Raw genomic sequence first — 27,343 nt, 5'->3', positions numbered from 1 at the left:
TATTTTTTCCATTATGAACAGTTTATTTCTTTACATGTATTTTGGATTATGATCATAGGATAAATAACCATAGACAAAAAATGCTGGGTGAAAACAGGTACTTTTACTTAGTTTTCTGATATAGTGCTATATTTAATGTCAAGACTTTTAGGAAAGAACTTAAGTGTTTAATAAGAAGAAATGATTTAATAAACTTTATAATCATATGATTTAGAAAACAGTGGTCAAGTATACATAACTGAAAATACCATTTTATTCATTTAAGCAAGCTATTCTGTGACATTAAGTAGATTAATAATGTCATGTGACTATTACCTTTATCCTTTTCCAGAATGTTCTCATTATCACAAATAGATGATATCCTCAATTCCGCCCTGTTTCTTTCTCCTCCCAGCCCCAGCCCTTAGTAACCTCCATCTGTCTGTGTGAATCTGCCTAGTTAAGTGTCTCTTGTAACTAGACAGATACAAACTCTGAAATGTGTTTTACACACAGCCAAGTTTTTCAAGAAAGATTATCTGGGCATTAAAAAATGGAAGATAGAAAGATAGGCTGCCCACCTACTTGTACCCTATTAAACATAGTGGCCATCATTTCATTTTTGCTAACATGACAGGATAAATACAAAGTTTCTTTTAGGAATTGGCCTATTTATATTCCTGAGCTTACTTTTTGCATTATCTGTCTCTTCTTATGAAAATCATTTATGTATCATGGATACCCTGGAAAAGCCTTTGATGGTGGAAGGATTTATTTTAGCTCACCATTTGAGGTACAGTCTCTTACAGTAGGAAGATCAAACACAGCAGCAGGAGCCTGAGGCAGCTGGTCACGTCACACGCAGTACCAGAAAGCAGAGAGGGATGGATGCTTGCTTTTTCTACTCAGTTTCTTTCTCTGTCCAAGGCCCCAGCCAGGGTCTGGTGCCACCCACAGGATGTGGATCTTTTTGCCTCAATGAATACAACCAACTGGTTCCCACATGCATGTCCAGATCACTTCTGCAAGGTGACTCTCGATTCCTCAAGTTGACAGTTAACACGAGTCATCTCATTTCCTTCTAGTTCACAATGTACATTTTTGCCTCGTTAAAGGATTTGTTTTTGAGAAAATATAGAACAAACATATCACTCTATATATTTCTATGCCCTATATTGCCTATACATTAAATGCCTACTTGATCATGAGTCTCCCTGGTTGTCTCCTCTAGGCCTTCCGGTCCTCAAGCTGCTGCTTCTCTACTTTCCATAAGTTGACAATATATGTAAATACTAGCATGTCTGAGATGCCAAATCTCCATTTTACTGCTGTGTTTAAAAATTCTTTATGCTTTGATCCACACACATCCACATGAACTTCAGAAGTCTTCCCCCAAAATGTCACAGGGAGTTTTTGACTCTCTTTCTGTAGATTTATACACAAGTTTTCAGGAGGAAATTGATGTGTTTATAGTGTAAGAAGTCCCTTTCAGGGTTTGCCTTTTTACCAGAATGTTCTCTTGCAATGAAAGCCATTTTTTCCCCCGGCACTTTCAGGTTTTTAAATCCTACATTGCTCTTCTTAGCTCCATACCTGGTTCTATGAAGCTGTAGCATCCAGTGCAAATCTGCTGCCTCAAGGTGGCCAGTGACAGTGCAAGGAGAGGCCATTCCAATCCTGAATTTAGAGACAAAAGGAAATAAAGTGAAAAAAATCTTATTAATAGTTTAAAATAATCATTAGGTATTAAAATATTTGGACTATTGGGTTAAGTAAAAGGTATTTTCTCTACTCATGCATCCAGTAGACTATTAAAGAATTACATATGTGGTTAGTAATCCATTTTACTAGAAGTTACTATAATAAAGAGTTTTTATGAAATGCAGTATGCTGTGGTAAGTAGAATTTTAAATTGGGAATCTCACTAGTTTTGTTTATTAAAAAAAAAAAGTCAAGGTCCCTGCCTCTTTGGCATTCTGCCACTGTAGGAAACACAAAGGTTGGTTAAAAGCATTAATATTTGTCAAATTTCCAATTAGGTTCCTGTGTACTGTGTAAAAGATAACAATGTTTATCTTTGATAGTTATACTTTAAATACAATCTTCCTTTATGACTAAAGTATATTGTTGGAAAGTAAAATCTCTGGAATTATTTTCTCTTCTTCCATCCTTACCTTGTAGTGCTCTGTGTCCTACTGTGTGTAGATTATGCTGGCTGTGGTTCAGACAGGTGCTCTTTATTAAACAGACCCAATGAGCACCTAAGCCTGTTCAGGAAATACCTGCTATGCCAATACAGAGTTTATATTCAACTATCTTTTAACATCTGCTGAGTTGATTTAAAATTATATTTGTACTTTTACATAATAATATGTTTTTTTTATACTCATATTGTCTCTTTGAACTGTCATCTTCTTTCTGGAATAATTCTATTTGGATTTTATGTTGCTTTGGAAATACATTGTTAGACTTTAGTTGTTTATATTTTATTTAAGACTTTTTGTGTCTATTCATAACCGGTAGGATTTTGTTTTTCTTTCTTCAGTCCTCTTCGATTTCCTTCATCATCATTATCAGATTCAGCTTGCTCGATGGAATGCAATAGTCCTTTCTTTTCACTTTTGGATTTAGTTTAAATAGAAAAGAAATAAAGCTGGGTGAGGTGGCGCACACCTGTAATCCCAGCACTCAGGGAGGCAGAGGCAGCGGATCTCTGAGATCAAGGCCAGCCTGGTCTAAACTAAATGAGTCTAGAACAGCTAAGGCTACACAGAGAAAACAAGCTTGTCTTGGAAAAAAAAGAAAGAAAGAAAAAAGAAAAGAAAAGAGGTAACTATTCTACCTGAAGAGTTGATTAGGCTGGTACAGGCACACAGTGCAATATGTTTTGAGAGGACCACTTCCTTGTCAAATTCTTTGTTCCGGAAGTTATAGCTAACTGTAGATGGACTTTGTCTCCGGAAGCTGTAGCTAACTGTAGATGGACTTTGTCTTATTTAAGGGCATCTGCCTTGACTTTGGCTTCACCTCACCATGAATGCACATTAAAAAAAAAACTTTTGTTTTGATTGCCCTTTGATTTTTAGAAAAAGTTACCCTAGCAATATATTCTCCTGCCTTTCCTCATAATACATCCATCCTGACATTCCTTTCTTTAAAACAAAAATAAACATCTCCTACGTCCATTGCCTGGTGTTTTGTTCCATTCTATGGCTTCATGCAATTGTCTATATCTTCTTCAATTCCTTCCTTCTCCTTCTTCTGCCCTGCCTTGTAGACGGTCACTCCTCTTGGCCCACAGTCCACCTTTGCCTGGTTGCCTGTGACCCGTCAACTCTCAGGCATGCTCCAAGTCCTCAGCCTGCTTGGCGCATAAGCAAATTGGCTCACCTGTCCATGTCTGTCCTTGCCTCCACATCTTCTCACTCTTTTTGTTTCCAATTAAACCTTTGTGTGGGCTTGCTTTCACTGTTGTTTCTGCCTCACTTTCTTCCCCGTAATGGTGAACTGAGACAGACCTTAGAAATTTCAACTTTCTTCCTGAGACTGCACATACTTCCTGGCAGGTCTATCCCAATTTAAGGCCAACTCTACAAGCCTTGTTTGGTCCCCTCCAGATTCAAACATTGTACTGGCTATTGCTTTTACCTTCGCTCTTCCTCCTAAAAGCACCCCAAATTTTACAAAGCCCAAACCGAGTGTGCTGCCCCCCTCCACACTGCTCTTCCTCCATTACTCCTGATTCAGTCTTTTCCAAGTTCTGGCCAAACAACTGGGAGGTCACTCTTGACTCCCCCCCCTTTTTTTTTCTGTCTTCATACAGTTGATGATTCTTATTAGCTAATCATTCAAAATAAGCCCATAGCACTCCAACCACTTGCCATGTTGCTGACCATCACACCGATGGAGCCCGGAGCCTGTTTCTCCTATATTACGATGTTATCTTGAACTTGATGTGTTTCTCTCCAGCATTTCTGTCCTTCTGTCTATTTTCAGTAGAGCAATCAGAATGACTCTATCAGTGACAGGAAGCTGGGTTGCCTCATGGTGCACACGGTTCTCAACTTACTCACCCAATGCCAGTGAATTCTACCTGGTCCTCCAGCGCATCTGTTCTCTCTCTTGATCATTTGCTGTAGACACTCGGGTCTCCTTGTCTTTCTTCCAGCATGCCTAGGCTGAGTGGGGGCACTTAGGGCTCTATCCTTCCCTTTTACCAGCATTGCACTTACTGTCCTCATGTCTGAGTGCTGGAAGCCTTGTATTGTGTGCCTAATGCCTTCAGAACTTAGTGTCTGGTATTATTAACACTCAAGTATTATTGCTCGTAAGTTGTATTGTTGATGGCTTGTCTTTAAAAGTGTCATTCAGTATAACTGAGAAATGTGTAAGCGTCTTTGCTTCTGCTAATACAAAGCCTAAGCCTGTGTAAGTCTGTTGAGAGCTAATTGGTACCGTGCTTCTGTGAGCTGAGGCTGCATCCTGGGAGAGCCGCTGCCAAGATTGTGTCCTGTGTTGGACAGCCGTTTGCTTCGCTCCTAGTGCTCTATCAGTGTACTAGCACTGCTGTACAGTATTGTACAGTGTACCTGACATACTCTCACCTGACAGCATTGTTCTAGGTACTTCTACAGGAATGGTGGTAGAAGGGAAGGATGGAGGCCTAAGTGTCCCCACTTAGACTAGGCATGCTGGAAGAAAGACAAAAAGACCAGAGTGTCTAGAGCAAGTGGGAAAGAGAGAGCAGAACAGATGCTATCACTAACACTGAAGTCACACATTACACTTCGCACACTGATACACGAGTGAGAGAGTGGACAAGGAAGGGTTAAGATGGACGGACGCAGGACTCAACAGAACCTTGATGAAAGTGAAGGCAGAGTTGAAAGAGTTCTAAGAGTCATGGAAGGTGGTCATATAAGAGTTCTTCAACCCAGCCACAGGCTATTCAGGGGCAAAGCTGTCAGGCAAGGGGCTGCCAGGTGAGGGGCTGCTAGGTGAGGGGCTGCCAGGTGAGGGGCTGCCAGGTGAGGGGCTGTCAGGTGAGGGGCTGCCAGGTGAGGGGCTGCCAGGTAAGGGGCTGTCAGGTGAGAGGCTGTCAGACAAGGAGCTGCCATGCAAAGAGCTGCCAAGTGAAGGACTGTCAGGTGAGGAACTGTCAGATGAGAAGATGTCAGGTGAGGGGCTTCCAGGTGAGGAACTGTCAGGTGAGGAGCTATCAGGTGAGGAACTGTCAGGTGAGGAGCTATCAGGTGAGGGGCTGTCAGGTGAGGGGCTGTCAGGTGAGGAGCTATCAGGTGAGGGGCTGTCAGGTGAGGAGCTATCAGATGAGGGGCTGTCAGGTGAGGGGCTGTCAGGTGAGGGCCTGCCAGGTAAGAGGCAGCCAGGTGATGAGATGTCAGATGTGGGCCTGTCAGATGAGAAGATGTCAGGTGAGGGCCTACCAAGTGAGATGTCTGATGAGGGGCTTTCAGGGGAGGGGCTGTCAGTTAAGGAGTTGTAAGGTGTTAGGTGAGGAGATGTCAGATGAGGAGCTTCCATGTAAGAAGCTGCCATGTGAAGGGCTGTCAGGTGAGGGGTGTCAGGTGAAGGGTTGTCAAGCGAAGGGATGTCAGGTAAGAGGCTATTGGGTGAGGAGCTGTCTGTTTAGGTGAGGGGCTGTCACTTGAGAAGATGTTAGGTGAGGGACTCTCAGGTGAGGGGCTGTCAGGTGAGAAGATGTCAGGTGAGGAGCTGTCAGGAGGGGAGAAGCAAATTGAGGTGTTGCCTACTGAGTTGCTGTTCCATGAGAGCTGCTATGTACATCTCTCAGGCACAGGTTTAGATTACAGGCAGTTTCTGGTGGAAAGCATCAGTCAGGTGCATACCACTGAACTGACACCTGAGGAGACATCCAGAGGTGTTTTTGAAGACATACGTGTGTGTGTGTGTGTGTGTGTGTGTGTGTGTGTGTGTGTGTGTGTGTGTGTACATATTCATGCAGGTGCCTGCAAAGCCAGAAGAGGGTACCAGAGTGCCTGAAACTGGAGCTAAGGTGATTGTGAGCTTCCTGATGCAGCCGTGGGAACAGAAACTGGGCTCTACACAAGAGTAGTACATGGTCTCAACTGCTGAGCCATCTTTCCAGCCCTGCACGTAGAAGCTTGTGTCCGGACGTCTCACGATACATATACTAGGTGATCTGGTGCCTGACTGGTGTTGCCTTGCCATGTCATATGCCCCATGTTAAATATGTTTCAGATGAGGGGCATCACTCATTAGTCTCATGGGCATGGGAATCTCACGACTTGGTTGCTTTGATGGGGTCTGGTATGCTGCATGCCCCCGAGTTAATACAGTAAAACCGTAAGTGGTAATTTATGGCTTCTGCAGCTATTTATTCAGTTTATGCCACATGCATGTGCTAGACCAATGGTGGCAATGGTGGTGCAGGGCAGCAGCCTTAGCACTTGGGCTCAGAATGGATCAAGTTGCGCTATACAAAATAAGAGGCCCTCACGAAAGGCAAAGCTGCGACTTCTCTTGTCTACAACATGGTGTACAGCCTTCTTTCCACAAACTCCCTTCTCTAATGGTCACGACTTTTCAACAACTATCACCTTTAAACTCAAGATCATCACCTGTAAATTCTAGAATAAAATGATTGTGAAACTGATATTTCTCTATTTCGAATGAGAACGAAGCCATATACTTCCTTATCCTAGAAAATGGGAAACATAGAGGCTTCCTTGTACTAACTAACCTTCATCAACCAGTAATTTTTACTTAAATATTGCTAGTCCACATTTTCATCCCTTTGCCTTCTTTTCCTGCCTTTATCTACATTAACCACAATCTTTTTAGTCTTAAATTTTCTGTTACTCATTTCTTTCATACTCTTCCCAGCTACCGGATTCTTGTGATTCCCGGTTGTGCTGCTGGCAAACATAGCAATCGGTTCTGGAAGGCCTCGTGTGTCATCTTCTTCGTGCATTGTGTCCTATGTTTCTGTGACAAAGACCTCATGAGCACTTACGTGGACCGGGAATTAGTTTTAGCTTACAGTTTCAGGTATTTCACACCGTGGCAGACTATGTCACTTTGGGTCTGAGGTAAACAGAATGTTATCGCTGCCGTGGGGCTGGCTGTGAGGCAGGAGGAGGCTGCTTTCCTGCCTCATGGTCCCCGGGAAGGAGGAGGGCAAGGCGTACTCTTTAAGAGAACTCCCCCGGTGACCTGCTTCCTTTAGTGAGGCCTTGCCATAGGAACCCTTTCAGGTAGAAACTCCTCAATGGACGACCCGTTTATGAGATTAGGATCTTTATGATTTATTAAACTTCTAATAGCAGGATTAGCTGGGGCTAAACTTTCAAATTATCTGTATATTGTCAGCATTTAAGTATGATTAATGTTTTCATGTTGATAAGTTTTAATTAAGCTTAGGAAAAAAGTGTATCCTTGCTTTCTTGTTTTTCCTTCCTCCTGCTGGTTTTTTTTTTTTTTTTTTGTCCTTCTCCGTCGATGGCTTTGGCAGACCGTCCAATACATCTGCCACTCACGAGCACCTTCCACATGTCTTGTCCCTATTCCTCTCCCTTTTCAACTCTTTATTCTGACTCTCAAAGGAGTCTTCTAATTTGTTGATTCTGCTTTCTGGAGCGTTTCATGTTCTGTGGACAGTTTCTACTGAGTTTCTACAAAATGTGATGATTGCTATTTTATTATTTCCAAATATTTAATGCGTTCAAGATGTTCCCGTTTTTTATTTTTGGATCCTAGCCCCTGCTTTATTCATCTAATTTTTTTTTTTTTAGAAAACTATTATATTTAAAAAAAATTTTAAGGCTACCACCTCTTGGTTACCCTGCTATGAATGCCTTATATTGAAAAGCAATTAGTGAACTGTTTCTTTTTTTTTTTCTCTTTTTTCTTAACTGTTAAAATTCAAAGATACAAGCTAGAGAGGTCTTAAGCCATGTCTTCATATAGTTTGCTGCAAACCTGTTTTGAAAAAAAAAAGTAATCTTTTTATGTTTTATTAGTAACTTTTCCTGTTTTGAGTGTTGAGCGTTTTGTAATGTCCCCTTTAAATTGCTTGCTTAACATTACAAATCCATATGGATTCTGGGTAAAAACATACAGTGGCTGGTCAGCTCTTCAAGCTGAGAATGAAGAAGCACGATGAATCCATTGTCAAAATGTTAATTCTGCGTGCAGTAGTGACTTAGTGGAAGGGACAGGTGGAAGGGAGTGAGTGGCTTTTGCATTCCTGCAGCTCCTCTGCCTGCGGGGCAGCCGAGCTCATGTGGGACAGTCTCCCAACTACTCCTAGCTAAGCGAGCATGCACCCTCACCTGGAGATATTCATGACCTGGGTCATGGGTGGTACCCGTCATGGTGCCCGGGACACTGTGACCTGAGGGTTCCTTGCTGGCCTCTCTTCCTTTAGACTTCAGGAATGTGGAACCTGCTCCCCAACAACTAATCAATCCAAGCTTGGGCCTGGGGCTTAACTGAGCTGGACCACACGTTTCTGGTTTGTTGTTTGGATGTGGCTTTCCCCTCTATACACTGGTGAACGGCACATGGGTGGCTACCTCCCCCATTCCTTTTCTATTTGTGACTGAAATAGACAAGTTTGTAGCCAGATCTCTCTGTCACTTCCCGGGTTCCTCTTGACATGTAAGTGGGGGCAGGAAATTAAATACATAAGCTTATATTTACCATGTTGCTTTAGAAGCCGTACGGAGAACCTCAGACAATGATTTAAAAAAAAAAAAACAAAAACCTCCTGCACGTTGAATAAAACTTTCAAATGTGAAGCTTGGACACAAGCCCAGCGATATGTAGTAATTTTTGTTGGAACACAGTCATGTTCTTAGTGCATTCATTGAATGTGGCTGCTTCTATGCTACAGCCACAGAGTTAAGTACGTATAATGGAGACCATGAGCCACACAGAAAAAAAATTAGCTGTTTGGCGTGGCTTTTAGGGGCTGTGGAATGCTGACAGCAATGTGACTGCCCAGGAAAAAACTGCTTCTCCTTCAGGTAGCTTTGTGTTTCTTTCTTCTCTTTTTTCTTTTCTCTTTTCCTCTTCTCTTTTTTTTGTGACAGGATCTCATTACAGTAGCCTTGAACCCCAGCCTCCTGCCCCAGTATTCTGAATGCTGGCAATACAGACATGCGCCGTCATTCCAGGCTTGGATTTCCTGTCATCCGGGTTAAATGATAGAAGTCTTGCTTTATTCTGAAGTCCAGGTGGTGATGGCACCAGATCTCTGCCAGCATCTCTTTTCTGTTTTCACATTGGCAGTGAGGATGCTATTAGGGTCATTTTAGCACTTGTAGCTCTGGCCAGAAAAATGACAAAAGTGGGATGAAGATGGCCAGGGTGAGATCGAGACGGCGAGGGTGGGATGAGAAAGTGACAATGTAGAGATGTGCACCTGCAAGACTTCTTGATCATCTGTGTTGTTTTTGCCTCTTTTCTAATTTTGTGCCTCAGTCATTATGAGTAACTGCACGATAGCTTTGCTATGGTTATATATGGTTTGCTGTGTGACTCTACAGGGTGGCTGTGTTGGAGGTGGTATCTTTGAGGGGTCACAGAGTTGCACAGAGTAGGTCATCAAGAGGAATTACTGTCCCCTTCCCCACCATGGATTACATTTTTGTTTTGGAAAAATTAGATTACCTACCTCAAGAGTGAGTGGTTACACCAAAACCCATCTTTCCTGGCATATTCTCTTGCTTTCTTTACCACTTTGTGGTCTCTCTTTCTTCTGGTTGTACTCCTGCCACTAACATATGATACTGTCACTTGATGTCACCTGCCATGTTAAGAAACAGTATGAGGTTAAGAGCATTGGTTGCTCTTCCAGAGGTCCTGATGGCTCACATCCATTTACCATGAGATCAGGTGCCCTCTTCTGGAGTGCAGACATACATGCAGACAGAATATTGTATACAGGAGAAATAAATAAATCTTAAAAAGAAAAGAATGAAAAGAAAAGAAAAGAAAAGAAACAAGATGAAGCTCTTGCCAGATGGATCCAATTTGGCCCTAGAAAAGTGAGCATGAATCTTGGGTGCTTAACTTCTAAAACCGAGAAGCAGAGGAACATCTTTTTTTTTTTAATTTTTAAATGGAGAACCCAGTCTCAAGTTCTGTTATAGCAGAGAAACACGGAGGAAGACATGGGTAATTTCTCTGCTTTTTAGAGGACTGGCGACTTGAAGGACCGTTAAAGGGCTGGTATGAGAGAAAGCACAAAAGCAGGTGTTAAAAACAATGAGAAGATCCTTTTTTTTCCTTTGCTCCTTTTCTCTGATCCGTGGGCAGAATTTTCCGACAGGGACTCTCTGCACCTGTTGACTCTTACCAGCAGGTGACACAGTAAGGGGAAGAGGGTGGCGTCAGTCCTACAACCTCTCTTGCTCACTCTTTCATATACCAAACTTCCTTAGGAGGAGTTGTCCTTTGAAGACCGCACACGACTCCCTACACATCATGTATCATGTACCGGTTTCCCAGTTCACTTCTTTGCGTTGTTGAAAGTGAGGCTTAGAAGTTTAGAGGCTGGGGCGGGGAGGGGGGAGCGCTGGTCGGAGAGGGCGGAGAGGGAGCAAGCGGGGGGGGGGGGGGGGGGGGGCGGGGCTCGGGAGGGCTGGGGGGCTGGGGGGTGGGGGGGGGTGTGTAGCAGTGAGGAAGCAGTCAGGGAGTCCAAAGATTTCTCTCCATGAGGCTAATTCACTTCTCTGGCAAGTGACCCATTTCTAGGGAGCTCAGTGAGAGAACAGAGTAGATGCTACCTACACTCAGGAGTCTCTCTGGCTGCCCCACACTAGAGGCAGTTCCTTAAAAAAAAATCCCCTTCTACTGTGTTATTTTAGACATAGAGTCATTTTCCCCATAGCTGAGACTTTCTGCCAGAGAGCTGTGCACGGTTAATGCCTTCACCCGCCTCTGCTGTGCTTGTGTTCTTTTTAGAAATTTATTTATCCGTTTTACATCCTGATTGCAGCCTCCTCCTGTCCTGACAGCCCCCCCAGCATCCCTCCCACCCTTGCCCCCCACACCCTTCCCGCTCACTCTCTCCTCTCCTCAGTTCTTAGTCTACGCTATCTCTCCAGTACTACCTAGCTCAGACAGCTGTACCACTCAGGGCTCCTGAACAGGCCAATGTGTGCTGTAGGATGACTAATTCAACCTAACGTTAGTCAGCCGTGAAGCCAACAGAACTACTCTTCTTATCTTCCCTAGCTCTTGAACAAAAGCCAATGGAATGCATTGGAGCAAAAGGGAATACTGTTTATGTCATTTTCAAAAGGAGGGAACCTGTCATGGAGGGGAGAAAGCAAAAGCAAACTTAGCTTGGCAAATAACATTTTGTAGCTTGTAACTTAGTTTGCTAATTGCCTCAGTCTTTTGTTTGTATTTCTGTTGTATTTGCAAGTCTATTTTGCAAAAACATATGGTGAGATGCTTGCAATGTCTGCAGTGAAATATGCCACATGGTTTACCGGGATTTATTTATAGGCTTAGGTCTTTGACCTTTGCTTAAGAGTTCTTCTTTGTCATAGGCAGGGATCTGAGGAAGCAGCAGAGCTCATGTGTTCTTCCGTAGTTCCTTTACTCCTTTAAGTGGTAATGACAATACAGAGCTGGAAATATATAGTACCAGGGAAAATAAAACCCAATAGGATTTAGTCAAATAAATAAAAAATCAAGTCTAAAAGCTTTTTAAAAAGATGAATTTAGAGTTATTGCTTTTCCAGAATGGATTATATAATATATTTCAGTTCTCAAATTAAAATTAATGGTTTATAATATGTCTCAAATTGTATTATCCCAAAGTTTTCATTTATCAAATATTTTATCAAAACTATAGATATTGGCATATTATAATTTATAACATATCTGCATAACTCTTTAGTAAACTATTATGACAAGAAATTATTTGTAAAGATTTAATGATACATGAGATAGTGAAATAAAGTACAAATTAACGAACAAGAAAATTTTAAATATTTTGTTTCCTATAAGTTAGATTGATTTTAATGCATTTGACATTTTCTCTCAGGACACAATTCTTTCTGAGGGGAGGCAGGTCTATATTTAAATGAGAAAGTTGGAATTAAATTGAAGTAACATTTACTTTTTACCTAATTTTCTTTCTGACTTATAAACTATAGGAAAATAAGTTCCACCGAGGCGTGGAAAGCTGTAGGGACTAGAAATGTCAATTTTATCTGAAATAAGTTTGCTTACATTTAGCTTTTAGAACACAGTCTTGAAATTGAACTTGGTTTTTTAAATCTATAAAAGTTTACTGAGTAACCTTGTGTCGGATACCATGGGAGATGTGTATTAATTTGCATGCATATTAATTCTAATCATAACTTCAAGAATAAAGCCCTCATTTCAGAGGCATTAAGATGGAGACCTGGAATAGGGAAATGATGTGTCACGCCTATAGGGCCAAGCTGCCAGGCTGGGCCTTAGGTTAAGCACTGGGGCAAACATGTCCCTGTGCATTCACAGGGCAGTGTTTCCCCCTGAGGTTCCAGCCATTGACATCTGTGCCACATGGACATATACCACATGCTTACACCCCACACCGCTGAATCTGAAGTCCTTGGGCAGAGCTGGACAGTCTGCTGTACTTTGAGAAGGTGTTTGGGTGACTTGGAGGCATTTGACATTGAAGCTTCCAGAAGGAGGTTTCATGCTCTCTGTTGTATTCCAGTTAGCTGACTGAGGAGAGGGTCCTGCACGCGTGCTTGCCTTTAACCTGGCAGGCGAAGACAAAGAGTGTGTTTGCAAAGGCAGCAAAGCAAGAAAATGGGAGGGGATGGGAAAAGGTTCTGGGTTTTGAGCATCGAGAAATAGACATTTTAGTACCAAGGATGAAGTAAGATACCATTTTCACCTCCAGCCGAGTGCTGGTTTTGCTTGCTGAAACTCTGAAGAAGTCTTTGGAATGACTTGAGTACTTACAAAGACTATAAACAGGGAGACCCGAATCATTGCCCACCCCACCATTGCCATCGTTTGACCACTGTGTCTCGTTATCAGAATTGACAGTTACAGAGCAGTCCTAAGAAATCCACTGAAGGCCACCTAAAACAATGACGCAATCCTTTCACTTAGAGAAGCTTAGCATTGGGTGCTGGAAACACTAACTGTCCACAGTGGTACTCAGGTAAATCCAAGGCAAGTCTAATGGAAACTACAGTATCTCACACTGTGATGCGTCAGAACCGAGCATTACAAAACAGTGGACGATATGTGAAGCATTCATCTCGCTAGCTGAGTTCCTCACTCTTCATGGGGCAGTGTCGTAGAAACCCTTCTGGTAGTTTCTCGGGCTAAACAGAGTCTTTTGCTCTCTTCTTGCTGTAGCAAACAGGATGTTGCTATAAAGTAAACAGCATGGGCTGTCTACTCTTTGTAGCATTTCTGAGGAGATGGCTCTGATATGCACCACTGTGTTCAATCACCTAAAAGGCAGTAATGCAATTAGGCCATCCTTTATATACGAACTGCTATTGCTTTCAGTTCACTTCCAGGCCTGACACAAGTAAATCACTTCGATAAAATCCGTTTCCCTTCTCCTCCCAGGGAATAGCATAAGTAAATGATAGCAGTGGCCTAGCAAGGACAAAATGAATATAATGTTCTTTTTATAGAAAAGCAAAATGTTTCACAAGGCAGTGATTCATCGTGTCATTTGGAAAATGAGTTTTCTTTTGTTGAATGGGAAATATGTTTAAATGATGCTCTATAAAGGCATCTTTGGAGAGGCAAATGCTCATTACACACCTCTTTGGAATTTAAATGCTTACACACAGCATCTTACATAAAAGTTGTGGTAAAAGGAATATACTTTAGAAATGTACTGCTATATTTCCTTATGAGTATTCCAGAAGAAGCTGTTTTTCTATGCTATTTATACAAATTCTTTTCCTTATATACAAATAATGAACCAAAACTTTAAAATTTTTATTTTAAATATTAACACCATGACTTAAAAGACATCAACTTTGGTGTATTATATGATTACTGTCTTATTATGGGTTGTTCAGCTAGCTTGACTTTTCTTCTCAGTGAGCTGTTATCCTAAGAAGCAGCCCTTTCTGATATTACAGTGGATTTATTCCTTGAGGAAGCACTACTGATAGTTAAGGCTGCTAACTTCAATGGTGCCTGAGTGTAGCCTGCAATGCTTAAAATCTTTCTTTCTGTTTATTCTTTTTGATCAACACGTACTAGTTCTCTATATTAAGCCAGCTTTAATGCTGTATTTCAATACATGTATGACACACACACAGAGAGACAGAGAGAGAAAGAGAGAGAGAGAGACAGACAGACAGACAGACAGACAGACAGATGAAATCCATTTCTTTGCCATCCTGTTATTTGCCATCCTGTGCTCTCACTTCCCAGCCTCTAATCCTCACCGCTCTTCTGTTGGACCCGTTTCTTCTCTTTCCTGCCACACATGAAAGAGCCCATAGCACTTATGTTGCCATAGCCAAGATTGCACTTAACAACATGTCCTGCAGTTCTATTCATTTTGCTGAAAAACATAGGTGGTCACTTTTCCTTATGACTGCATATTATACCATCATAAATATATACCACATTTCTCTCCCTCCTCTCTTTCCCTCCCCTCCCTCCTTTTCCTCTTTTTATTGTTTATCTTTCAAGAGACGGATGGTTTTTATATTTTATTTACTACTAACTCTGCAATTTCTAAAATATGTTGTTCATGATAACAATTCCACATATATGCACATATATGTTTATGGGTACATATATGTATATGTATATATTTATATTTACTTGAGCATATGAGTGAACTTGTGAAGCAAATGTCTTGTTCCTCAATATGCAAAAAGGAGAGGTTAGGGAAGTAACAAAGCAAGGGCTGAAAATGTTTTAGGTAGTCCACCATCTCACGGCTTTATTCATTTAGTCAATGGATGGCATGAAAGCTCATGGTATTTCTAATATAATGTGCAGCCTCCTATGTCTTTTATGCTGACATAAATGATGATATGATGATTATTATTTTTATTAATTCACTATAACAAGTCCCCAAAATGCTAGTGTTAAATGTCAATTCTGTTCTGCTGATGGGAAGCTGTGAGAATCACATGATATTTTTGTACTTCACAACATTTTTGAATAAGTAATACATTAAAAATTCAAGACATAGAGCAGAATTCTTGGGGGAAAGTTTCTAATGCATATCTCCCCTCCATTCCTAATGGTGCCTTCCCATGGGCTCTGCCAGCTGCTAACTGTGCTCCACTCCTGGGAAGCTGTGATTGTGTTGATCTAGCAGCCCTGCGGGACTTTGGGATTCTTAGAAAGGCCCCATGAGGAACACTGGGCCAGATAAATGTGTTGCAACAAGGGCATGAACAAGCAAAACACAGAAGATATTCTTACAGGACACGGCCTGAGGCAAAAAAAGACAGTGTAATCCTTGAGGATAAAGCAAACGGACAGAAAGACAAGCTTATTGCCTTCAAGGGTGCTTAAGTCATCCTCAATGCTGCGACCCCCTAGTACAGATCGTTATGCTGTGGTGACCCCCAACCATAACCTTATTTTCACTGTTACTTCATAACTGTAATTTTGTAATTTGTTACTGTGATAAATTGTAATGTAAATATTTGTGTTTGCCAGTAGTCTTGGATGAGCTTTGTGATAGGATTGTTCAATCTCTGTCACAACCCACAGGTTGAGATGCTGGTTTAGACAATGACCTGGGGATAGGTGGAGGGAGGGAGGGAGGGAGGGAGGGAGGGAGGGAGGGAGGGAGGGAGGGAGGGGAGCCGGTTTACTCCTTGAGGTGTCAGAGCTGAAGAGTCCTTTGATAGAAGAACTCAGAGGACAGCAGACAGAGAGGGAGAAGTGATGGCTTAAGGAAAGAAACCTAGAGATTATGAAGAATCTTTCTTGAGTCTTCTAAAAGTTGCTAAGCACAGATACATGAAGGAATTTCCTGAAGGCAAAAGCAGAGATAGCAGGATAGAGACAGCAGGATTCACCCGGCATGAGTGCTGTTCGACAGGACATTGGGCAACGTTTCAGAAAAATCTGTTTTATGATGACGGGACAAAATAGTCCTTGGTTAGGTATAGTCGTACCTAACACATTTTGGAAGAAAAACTACAAACTATTTCCAACTAATGTAACCAAATCCCACAGAAAAGTTTCAGAATGTGTGCGGGACCATGAGGCTATGCAGTACCTGACAAGAGCTGCTCACAACGCCTGATGTCTAGGTGCTGGCACAGAAGGACAGGGACCAGGCATGCAAATATATGAAAAAGTATGCCCAAACATGAGGGCAAATCAGCAGAAAATAGTGCTACATTACATTTCATATATGCAGAAGGTTAGACATGTGGAAGATGAAGAAAAGACACCCCCTTCCACTGTTGACAAAGTGAAATGTAGACTAGGTGGGTTTAAGGCAAATTAGGTACTGTGGAGGAAAATATCTCTCAAAGTGAAGACAGTAGCAGAAACTACCCAACATGAAAGAGAGGAAAGAGACAACTGAGAAACCAAAAAGGGCTTCAAGAGGCATCATAGGTATGTAACCAGAGATCCTAGAAGGTCACAGGAGGATGGGAAAAGGAGTACAATATTACAAATTTAACAACAATTAAACACACTCTCCAAAAGATTCAACAAGGCTGAGCTCAAGAAGCATGAAGAAACTGAAAGTTACGTCATAGTCAGATGGATGAGACTCAATGACAAAAGGAAATATTGAAGGCACTGAGGGGATTAAAGACATTACATCAGAGGAGCAACACTAAGGACAATGACAGACTTCTTGTGAGTAAGACGCTATCTTTGAAGAAATGGGGGAAAGTCTGTCAACTGGAGTTGTAACAGCCATCAAAATTACTTCTTAAAAGCAAAAGAAAAATAAAAGTAGTTTTCCAGACACACAAAAGCTGACAAATTCATCATCGTCAAGCTGTGCTATAGATGGATAAAGGAAGTCTTTTGGGTTAAGGGATTGTGTTGGGTCCCATTCTGGATCTCTAGGAGGAAATAAAGACTGGGAGAAATGTTTACATATTGGGGTTGGAGAGATGGCTCAACAGTTAACAGTGCTGGCTGCTCTTCTAAAGAACATTGGTTCAAATCTCAGCACCTACATGACAGCTCACAGATGTAACTTCAGTTTCAGGAGATCTGGCACTCTTGAAAGACATACATGCAGGTAAAACACAAATGCACACAAAATAAAAAGAAATAAATACTTAAGAAATAAAAAAATATTTAGAAAAACCACTGTAAAAAGCTTACATATAATTTAAATCTTTAAAAACCATAGCAGCATAGAATGGAATTTATAAAGCATATAATGTTTTAGAAGATGGGCACAAAGCTAGAAGGGGTAAATTAAATATATACCTGCAAGGTTTTAAGTGCTAAGGGTTGGTAAGATTCTTCTGCTGTCCTTGAAAGGTACAATATCATCTCAAGGTAAATTGTGACAAATTAAATAATTACTATAAACGTGGAAATGGTCATTAAACTAACAAGAAGGAAGCTGTAACTAGGAAACTAGAAAAGGACACAAAGAGGATCTATGAAGATGTAACCTTAGAGGAACTAGGAAAAGGATAAAGAACAGCTGAGGACAAATGGGAAACAGAAGAGTAGCCGGCAAAAATGAAACCAAACCAAACGGGAACTGAACGGAACCGAACCAAACTGAACCGAATTGAACCAAGCCAAGCCAAACCAAGCCAAGCCAAGCCAAACCAAAGCAAACCAAGCTGAACGGAACTGAACTGAACCAAACCGAACCGAACCAAGCCAAGCCAAGCCAAATCAAACCAAATCAAACAAAACAAAGCGTCAGACAAAAGAAGCAGCCAGCCAGGAGTATCACTTGCGCATGTGCTAAGCATCATCATCCAAAGGCAGCAGCTTTTGGTTTGGATTGATGCCCATAAAGAATATATTAAATTGTAAAGAGATAAGAAGGAAATAAGGTAATAAAAAAAAGGGTAACACTAAAAGAAGATGAAACTGGCTGGGCATGATGGCACAAGCCTCAAGTCCACGCACATAGGAAGTGGCGGAAGGTGGTTTGTGAGTTCTAGGACATTCTGTGCTACATGAAATCTTGTTTCAAAAAGAAAAAGAAAGAAAGAAACAGAGAAAAGAAAAGAAGAAGAAAACTAGAGTATCTGTATTTAAATCAAAGTAGGCTTGATGAGATTAAAAAGTCACTTTTAGGGTGCTCTCTAGTACCTGTTTATCCATCTAAAATCAGAACTCCAGGTCTGGCAGGACTAAAAGGGAAACAGACAAATAACCAGGACTGGAAATTTCAATGTCCCCTCTCAATAGTTGACAGAGTAAGTGAGCAAAAATGAGAAACAAGTTAGATATTGGGACAGGTCTGTTAAGCAGCCCAACCCAGTTATACTTATAGAGTGCCGCCTTCAACAGTATTGGACTAGCCTTCCCCGTAGGTGACAGAAGACCTAAGGTGAAGACCGGGATCTGTTCTATGAAATGAGGCTCAATAAAGTTAAAAAAAACATGTGAGTCTTAGGAAAATGATGCCTGACCACAAAGGAAGTGTATGAGAAATAAATAGCATGACGATGTCTTGAAAATCCCTAACGATTGCAAACTATATAGCAGATATAAGGGCACTATCAAGAGGTCTGGAAAGTACTTTGGACCGAAGGAAATGGAGACCATGTGGGATGCTGTTAAAACAGCCTTCCCTTAGAATTAAAGAAATGTCTAAGACCAATGACCTCCATCTTCAGTCTTGAAGAAATGAGGAAAAGAAGAACAAATCAGATTCAAAGTAGCAGGGGAAAAAAACAGAGTGGAAAACAAAGGGAGAAAAACAGTGACACACTACTGCAGAGATGAATAAAATTGACAACCCTCCAGTCAAACTGACCAGGAAGGAAAAACCATCCCCTCATTAACCTGTGTTATTCCCTTATGCCTAATGAGCAGCCTGCATGCATTTCCCAGGCTCAACCAGTCTTTCCTTCCCTGCCATGGTGGACTGTACTCTTGAACTATGAGCTAAAATAAACTCTTTCCCTGATAAGATTTTTTGGCAAGTGTATTTTTATCACAGCAACAGGAGAAAAAAAACAATACTTTTAAAACTCCCTTTTTATTTTATTTTATTTATTTATTTATTTATTTATCTATTTATTTATTTTTAGTTTTTCGAGACAAGGTTTCTCTGTGTGGCCTGTACATTCTTGGAAGACCATAAATAAAGATAATGCGTTAGTATTTCAAGAAGGCCTTGAGTTCTTAATGGCTGCACAAGTTCCCTTCACAGCTTTTCTGTAATTTTCAGTTTTAGCACAAAGAAGATTTACTGCATCTATTGTCCAAACTGTTCATATTGCCACGTGTTCTGCAGATGTGCCTTATTAGTGAACACCGAGTCAGTCTATGAACTGTTCCCAATATGTTATCATACCCGGACCTGGTACATTTGAATCAGTTCATGTCTGGTTTGTATCATCATCAGCTAAAGTTAATAAGAAAATCCATTGGCACCCTATAGTAAATTCATTCATTAATTTTTGCTTAATTAAATCCCATACTCCTATGACCATATTTCGTTGCTGTGTCCTTCTTTTTTCTGTTTAGTTGTACTTATTTGCATTTAGGCATCAGAACTCATGTCCTAGAAATCTCTATACAGGTAGATGAACATAGACGTTTTGAATGTTTTTTTTTTCATTTTGGCTGAAAAACTAGACCAGTGAATTACCGTTTAGGCCCTCTCTGAAGTGCACCTGTCGATCTGTCCCTGTGCTCCACAGGGAGAGTGTGGAGAGCCTGATCCAGAAGCACTCCTACGCCCGGTCGCCCATCCGCACCTACGGAGAGGAGGATGTGCTGGGGGAGGAGAGTCAGACAACTCCAAACCGAGGTGAGACCGTGCAACATGTGGAAGGGCTGGAGACCAGAGCCCTTGGTAGGGAATGCAGGCGGGCTGTTGGTGGGGCATCTGGTCCTCTGGGAACACATGCCAAGCAGTGCCTTCTAGCTTGTTCAGAAGAGGCGGTCTACAATGCTGACCCTCACTATTTTGCTTGAGTGGCTGCTTTGCCTGAGGTGTGTTTTGCTAGTAACAGAATGGACAGCCTTTGAATCAGGGCTGGAGAGGTGGCTTCATTCCGTCTAATTCCCTATGTCTCCGGAAGCAAAGACAGGCAAATCCCTGGGCGCACTGGCTCGCTAGCCTGTCCTACTGTATGAGCTCCAGAATAGTGAGAGACTAGATCTCAAAAGGAGGGGTGGTGGTATCTGATGTTACCCAGTACACGCTATGCATGTGAGTGCACATACACACGAAACACAGAAAGGTAGAGCAAGGTTTCCCTGAGGAGAAAGCTCAGAGAGAAGACACACGAGAAGCAGAGAGAAGGGGAAGCCGGGAGAGAGGCCGGAGGAGGCCCTCTTTGGGGCCTAAGATGTTCACACGGAGAGAGGATCTCTATCATTTTTTATTTGTGCCTAAAATACCAAACAACACAGTTAGTGAAAACGCGGGGCATTTCTTATCACTCAGCGAAAGAAAGCCATGAGCATCACTCAGGTGGGGCATTTAGCATTCCCTCTTGTTCACCTTTCCGGATGCCGATGAAGACTGTCTGTCTGGTTCTCATGGTGGCCTTACTGAGACATATCTAGGTTCCTTTAGAGAGGTGCTGCAGATGTCTGGAGATCTTTAAGGGAGTGAGGTCATATGCCTAGGCAAAGTGTGGCTGTTGCGCTGCTCTGGAATATGCAGGTCACGCAATCAGTTGAGTATTTTTCTGTTTATCACATTTCCCTTTCATGTAGGGTGTAAATGAAGCCTTCTCACAGGGAAAGTTGGATGTACCCACTAGTGAATCTCCTGTTGGTGTGTCCTTTTGAATTGCCAACCTAGCATTTAAAAAGATTAATAGTTTTATTAATTCTTACAGTGTGTTCATCACATTGCCCTTCTCTAAACTCTTGGCAGATTCACCCTCACTGTTTTAACCATTGAACTTTGCGTTCTCTTTTATTTTTATATTTATTTCTTATGTATATGAGTGTCTCGCCTGCATATATGTATATGTACCGTACATGTGCATGTCTGGTGCCTGCAGAGGTCAGAAGAGGGCATCAGGTCTGAGTGAGATGGGAGTTAAAGATGGTGTGAGCTGCCATGTGGGTGCTGGGATTGAACCTGCGTCCCCTGGAAGAGGAGCCAGTGTTCTCAACTGATGAGTCAACTCTCCAACCCCTTCTTAAGAACCAAGTTCAGTTTGTGTTGTTCAACTACTCTTGGTTAGGGGGCATTAGCAATTAAACAAAGCAAAACAAAACTTAGCTTAAGCTGGGTGTGGTGACATGTGCCTTTAATACCAGCACTTGGGAGGCAAAGGCAGGGCAAGATCTCTGGGTGTCTGAGGCCAGCCTGGTCTACAGAGTGAGTTCCAGGACAGCCAGGGCTACATAATAAGACCCTGCCTCAAAACAACAAAAACAGCAATAGCAACAGAAAATAAAGCGATCTTTAGTTCTATATCAGTGTATTGAAGTAGCAACTTGGATCTAATAAGTGTTTTTCTTTCAGGCTCAGCATTTACAACATCTGACAACTTGTCTCTCAGTTCCTGGGTATCATCATCTTCCAGTTTTCCTGGATTTCAACATCCACAACCCCTGACTGCTCTTGGCACCAGCACAGCATCCATAGCGACACCCATCCCTCACCCTATACAGGGGTCTCTGCCACCATACAGCCGCCTGGGAATGCCTCTGACCCCGTCTGCGATTGCCAGCTCCATGCAGGGAAGTGGCCCCACGTTCCCTTCCTTCCACATGCCTAGATACCATCACTACTTCCAGCAGGGGCCCTATGCTGCCATCCAAGGACTACGCCACTCCTCCGCTGTGATGACACCATTTGTATGATTCTCCTGAGAGTGGGGGAAGCTAGATCCAGGATGCGTGAATGGATGTGAAAATCTAGGAGAGGGTTGGGTGGGTGGGATGTGGGGTATTGGAGCAAGGGCTTCTCCACAAAACACAGGACTCATTAGAGAGGAGAGCTGGACTCAGAGAAACCTATTTGTGAGGGAGTGCACCGCGGGCCAGGGTTCATCTGTAGTTGGATCCAGAAGAGAATCAGTGTGAAGGTTAGCCAGCCCACTCCTACAACTAACAGGCTATCAGTTTATGCAGAAAGCTTAGTAATTAAGGCAAAGGAATCTCAAGGTGCACTATTCTGAGTGGTTAGAAGTTCTGTTGATGCAGTACTGTATAAAAATCCATGTGTATAAGTTTCTTTCTGCTTTCAACAGGTTCAAACATCATCCAGAAGGCAATACTATAGAGCGTATTGACGTGACTAACTCAAGTCCATTTCTCCCAGTAGAAAATGAGAGTCAATAGTGAAATGTTTGTAGTGCTGTAGCCCTAAGCATGTTTAGTTTCCTCTTTGGCAGTTTGCTGTGGAAGGGGCGGAGTCGGTGCTAATACATCCTGTGTTGTGAATGACTATGTGGCAATGCCTTTATCAGATTCCTGCCACATCCACAGGCCATGATGCCATGAACTCTGTCTTCAGTTATTTTTTCTCCTTTTTTCTAATAATTCATTTTCTTGCAACAATTCTGCAGTTATGTAGTGAAAAGCATCTATATGCTATTTTAAAGCAGAAAGCTGCATTCTCAACAGGCTGCTGGCATAGCCACTGGGGACCCATGCAGAGCCCGTGCATGGATGGCTAAGGCTCTCTTTTTACACAATAAAAATCTGGTGGCTCTATTCTGAGGGGAGTTTCTCTGCCATGGGGGCCAAAGTCCCCTTCATTTTCACTCTAACATGGGGGGGGGTCTTTGCATAATAAAACACACCCACACAGGGGCAAATTCTGATTTTAAAAAAACGTATAAATTAGCTTTATTGAGGCTGCCATCATTGCTAGGGAAATGCCAATGACAGCTCTTCATAGCTCACCATGCTCTCGTGGATGCTTATGGGCCTGAATGTGCCCTGTATCTGGTTTCTCCTATCCAACTGTGCTACACTCATGGACTTCTTTTCATTTTCCCTGGTCCCTAATATGAAACTGCATGCTGATCCAGTGACTCCCTAGTAGAAACACCAACAGCTCTTATCAGCAAACGAGGGCGTCATCTAGTTCTCGCTGCCTTCTAAAGCTTTCCCTCTATGTGTAAACTAGAGATTACGTTTAACCGCTATATAACCAATATGTTATTTTTTGAGCACTGTGTATCTTAGCCTTTACAGTCAGGGTAACAAATCTGGTATTTTGTAATAGTACATTTCCGTAATTATTAAGGTCATTAGACTTTCCACTTTGAAGACAGTGTGTTCCACTTACAGGATGTGACCGGTTGGCTTCACATAGCTCCTCTGAACTTTATGCATAGTTTCAATTTTATATTTAGTTTTTATTCTACTCTGGACTTACTTAAAAAGTATTGAATATACCCAAAGAGATGGGAAATATCACCCCTAACAGGAGAAGAGCGTTTAGGCATAAATGCAATGTGTTTACCACATCATTCTGCCATTCTTTTTGTATGTTTTACTGTTAGGCTTTTCCATGTGGAATGACTTCGCGGGCCAAGTCCAACCTGTGCAACAAGGCACCACACACACAGCCTGAGTGTGGCATGCTGGCCTTCAACTTTGCACTTGGTATTCTTTACCAAAGTCCGTGGTTTACTTACAAAGAAACGCAAACTGTTAGCAGCACCATTTTAAGCTCCCATGTCACACACCGAAGGCGAATCTAGCTTCTTGTGTGCCTTGTAGTAGCATCCACAGGGATTTGGCTTCCAGACAAAATACAGACATGCACTTCTTTTAAAAACACCTGTTGTGAGCGTGATGTTTAATCTATGCCAATAGAGCTAGGGCAGGGATTGATAATTCATACTTGACTTCTTGCAAAAGCATGGTGGGACAGCATGCTGCTGCTTAAAGCAGGAAAAAACAAAGGCGCCATTTTACAGGGCGATCCTCACCTCTCCTCTCAGCCCCCCGCTGGCTTTGTGCAAAAATTCTAAAGACAGCCTGTGCCTACTTTTTCTTTTCCATGAGAATGAAAGCATTGTTTTAACACTGCTTTTGTAGTTTTCCCAATCTGTATGCCTCACAGCAGGCTTGTGCTTTTAAAAAAAATTGCTGTTAAATATGATCTTTTGCCAGTATTTCCTGACCTTATAATTTTGCTTGTAGTTAGGGAATATGAGAATGGTACTGAGGGAAAATACATGATGGACAGAAAAGTGGGTTCTTGGAAAAGTTCCCCCTAAACTTCTTAACTAGGTGTTTCTCCTGTTGGTACTACATGTATGAGACAGAACCCTCCCAAGGGAAATGCGTTTGGAATATATTCACTGTATAAGTCTACGCCTCTTCCAGCGCACACCCTGTGCAGCAGACTTGGGCTGTGAACTCTGTATTTCAACTGGAAAAGTTAAAGTTAAAGTTGGAGGTCGTCTTATACACTGGGAAAAATACAGTAATCCTTAGGGAGTTCACAATTTAAAATTCCAATGTCTGTGCCACCAAAATTGACGGCAAGTATTAGATATTAATGAATTGAATAATAATAACCAAGACTTAAAATACATTTGGAATAAATTCAGGGCTTCCTCTTTATGGATTATTACATTATAAAGAAGTATGGCCAAACACAATGCTGCTGAAGAGGCCTGGCCAGGCTTGCTGTACTGAGCTCTAATGGATTTGCTCATAACTCAGTGTCTGGTTCTGACTTATACTTGGGTTTTAAGATGCACCTCAACAATTGTAGGTGCCCATTCCTTATTCAGTGACTTATCCCACCCTCTTCCCATCACTACAGTTCATGTAGAAACACATCCAGTTGTATCTGACATAGCAACAGTTGCTAGGTAACATTGTCTGTCTCGGAGGCTTTCTGCTCCACTGCTGGCGTTGTCAGCTCCACTGTTGGCATTGCCAGCTTATCTGGCAAGCACTATCAGCATCCATAGTCAGTGGATACAGAGAAGCCTCCCCATAGGGATTCATCATCAAGCAGAAACCATGCGTAAGAGCTGTACTGACTTCTGGGGCACTCTAAGATCTTACCTCCCCAAGCACTGACCAAATGTCTGCCCTTTAGCTTCTCCAGATACAGCTGTGCCCTCCACAAATAAGGCAATAAAAAGAAAAAGAATCCTTTACAAATTCAAGGGATCTTCTCAGTAGTGAAACCTAATCTAACACTGCCTGTGCCCATTTCCTCTCTATTTCAGGTGAACTTTCCAAGCTAAAGCCTGATTATATTGAAAAAATGACTTAGAAATCAAATGTATGGGGTGGAGGTCAGGGGTTCTTCCCAGTCTGTTAGAAAGGCAGGTAAGCTCAGTGGTGGCTTAGTCACTAATGAGCCGGCTAACATACTGCATTAAAACACACATGTTTTTATTCAACATTATGCAAAGTAAGAAAAACTACTTCCATTGTTAATTGGACAAGAGATTGATAATTCTTACAAACAAAGCAATACTCACGCTGATGTAGCAGGAGACAAAAGACAAAACATTTAGCCTGCTCCTCTAGAGAGTTACTGAGGGAAAAATGGGTTTTATATACATTTTTATATTGTGTTAGAATGAAAGCCATTGCTGTAAATAAGCAAAGGGATGGTTACAAACTTTTAAAACTTTAAGGAAGTGGAAAAACCCTTTTGTCAAGGCTTACTATTCTATACCAGTTATAAGATACCAAAACCCTTATCTTTCCTTTGCAAGCTTAGATATAGAAAAGCTCATTTATAAGTATTTGATGAGCTAATTATCCATAAGTATTTTCTAGCTTTCTTTATCTGCCTTTCTCTTCCTCTCATATGATTTCTTGCTCTTTTAAAGAAAGTGTCCTGTAAGGAAAGTGTGTGTGTGTGTGTGTGTGTGTGTGTGTGTGTGTGTATGTGTGTGTATTTGGACAAAAGATACAAGTTGTTGTATTTTACTTTACTTCTCGCACAAATATCATATTTAGTTGCTTTTTTAAAAAATTAGAAATCTTAAAAGGCTATTTGTTCAATTATGGAATTCTGCAACACCTGTTAAGTAGACTCTGTCATGGTCCTCTTGTTTGCTGTGTCTTCATTTGCTTAATGAATTGCGTGGAAAAGTCACTGTAATGCAGTGTGTTGGGTGGGGGAAGGGTATGGGAAATGTTTTATGGGGAAAAAATTATAAGCCTAATACTATGAAGCAACATCTAATGAAGTTCTGTTTAAGTGCAATATATTTATTTCTGCCAGAAATGTATTATCAACCTTATGTAATATTTGAAGCATAACATGTTATTTGTAAGCAGCTAAAAAATTATATATTATCCTGAATTGTACAGAAGGAGGACTGCGTGGGCCCTAGTTTCTTTTGTTAAGAATGGTGTGGTCTTCATTTGCACATACTGACACTGTTTGTTATCCACACACTGTGACTTTTGGTGACTGTTGTCTCTCCTGATAAAAAGAGAAGGATTAGATGACACGAGCTCAACTGGGTGTTCGCAGGTAGGGCTCTGGGTTGTGATGCAGGGCTGTGGCATTGTTGTTTAAGGAAGACTACCCTCATAGCCACGCCCTTCTCTCTTCCCAGCACTCGGTTCTCGTCTTCCATCCACTGAAACCCCCCAGGAAAACATGATGTTATGTTTCTTATACCAATTGATCCTAAAATTGAGTCAATGTGGTGTACACACTCCTGCTTTATCTAAGCACTGGTGTATGTAGTGATGTTACAGCAATAGTGCCTACCAAAGTAGGATTAGCCAAACTCAGGGTTTCAGGCATCTTTACACGGTAGCTCTTCAGAATGTGTGGTGTTATTATAACTTCTGCTTGCAAACGTCTCCTCATTTCTGTGTATGCTGAATCACGATTTAAAAAAAAAAGTCTTATTTGGAAGAATTTCACACTTAAGAGTGCAAGTATAAGAAACCATGGATGTTCTTTATTCAGCTTCACCAATTCTTAGCCATGAGCTCTGTTGTTTTGTCACACGTGCACTGAGTGGCACATGAGTTTTGTCACATGTGCACTGAGTGAGTGGCACATACTCATGTGAGCAGATGTGCACAAAGCAGAAACTGCCTTCTGAACTGACGGAGAGCATGTCGAACCTATGGCCTGTTTCCCAAAATAATTAAAAGCATCATTTTTAAAAAAAAATCGCCATCGCACTTTTGACAGCTGCAAGAAATCTAAAATGATCTTTCATCTGTATTATAATTTTGTATATTTTCTTTCAATAGAGAGTTGCTTCAGGATGGCTCCTCAGCCTGTTTGGCT

The 27,343-nt window shown here is 41.7% G+C and overlaps 1 protein-coding gene across 1 annotated transcript in view; it reads left to right on the top strand.

Moving 5' to 3' along the window:
• The window catches only part of TBX20 (T-box transcription factor 20), a 52,331-nt gene extending 25,939 nt beyond the window's left edge, over positions 1 to 26,392 (top strand). Inside the window, exons 7-8 of the mRNA XM_084781852.1 lie at positions 19,824 to 19,933; positions 21,614 to 26,392. Of these exons, the coding sequence (XP_084637978.1) occupies positions 19,824 to 19,933; positions 21,614 to 21,954 (451 nt within the window). The 3' untranslated portion in view covers positions 21,955 to 26,392. The remainder of the gene's footprint in view (positions 1 to 19,823; positions 19,934 to 21,613) is intronic.
• Positions 26,393 to 27,343: the final 951 nt, after the last annotated feature.

The sequence above is a fragment of the Acomys minous genome (genome assembly GCF_964271855.1).
Source record: "Acomys minous genome assembly, chromosome: 5".
NCBI lineage: Eukaryota > Metazoa > Chordata > Mammalia > Rodentia > Muridae > Acomys > Acomys minous.
Note: the sequence above shows the minus strand (reverse complement) of the source record. Positions and strands in the feature narration are given on the sequence as shown.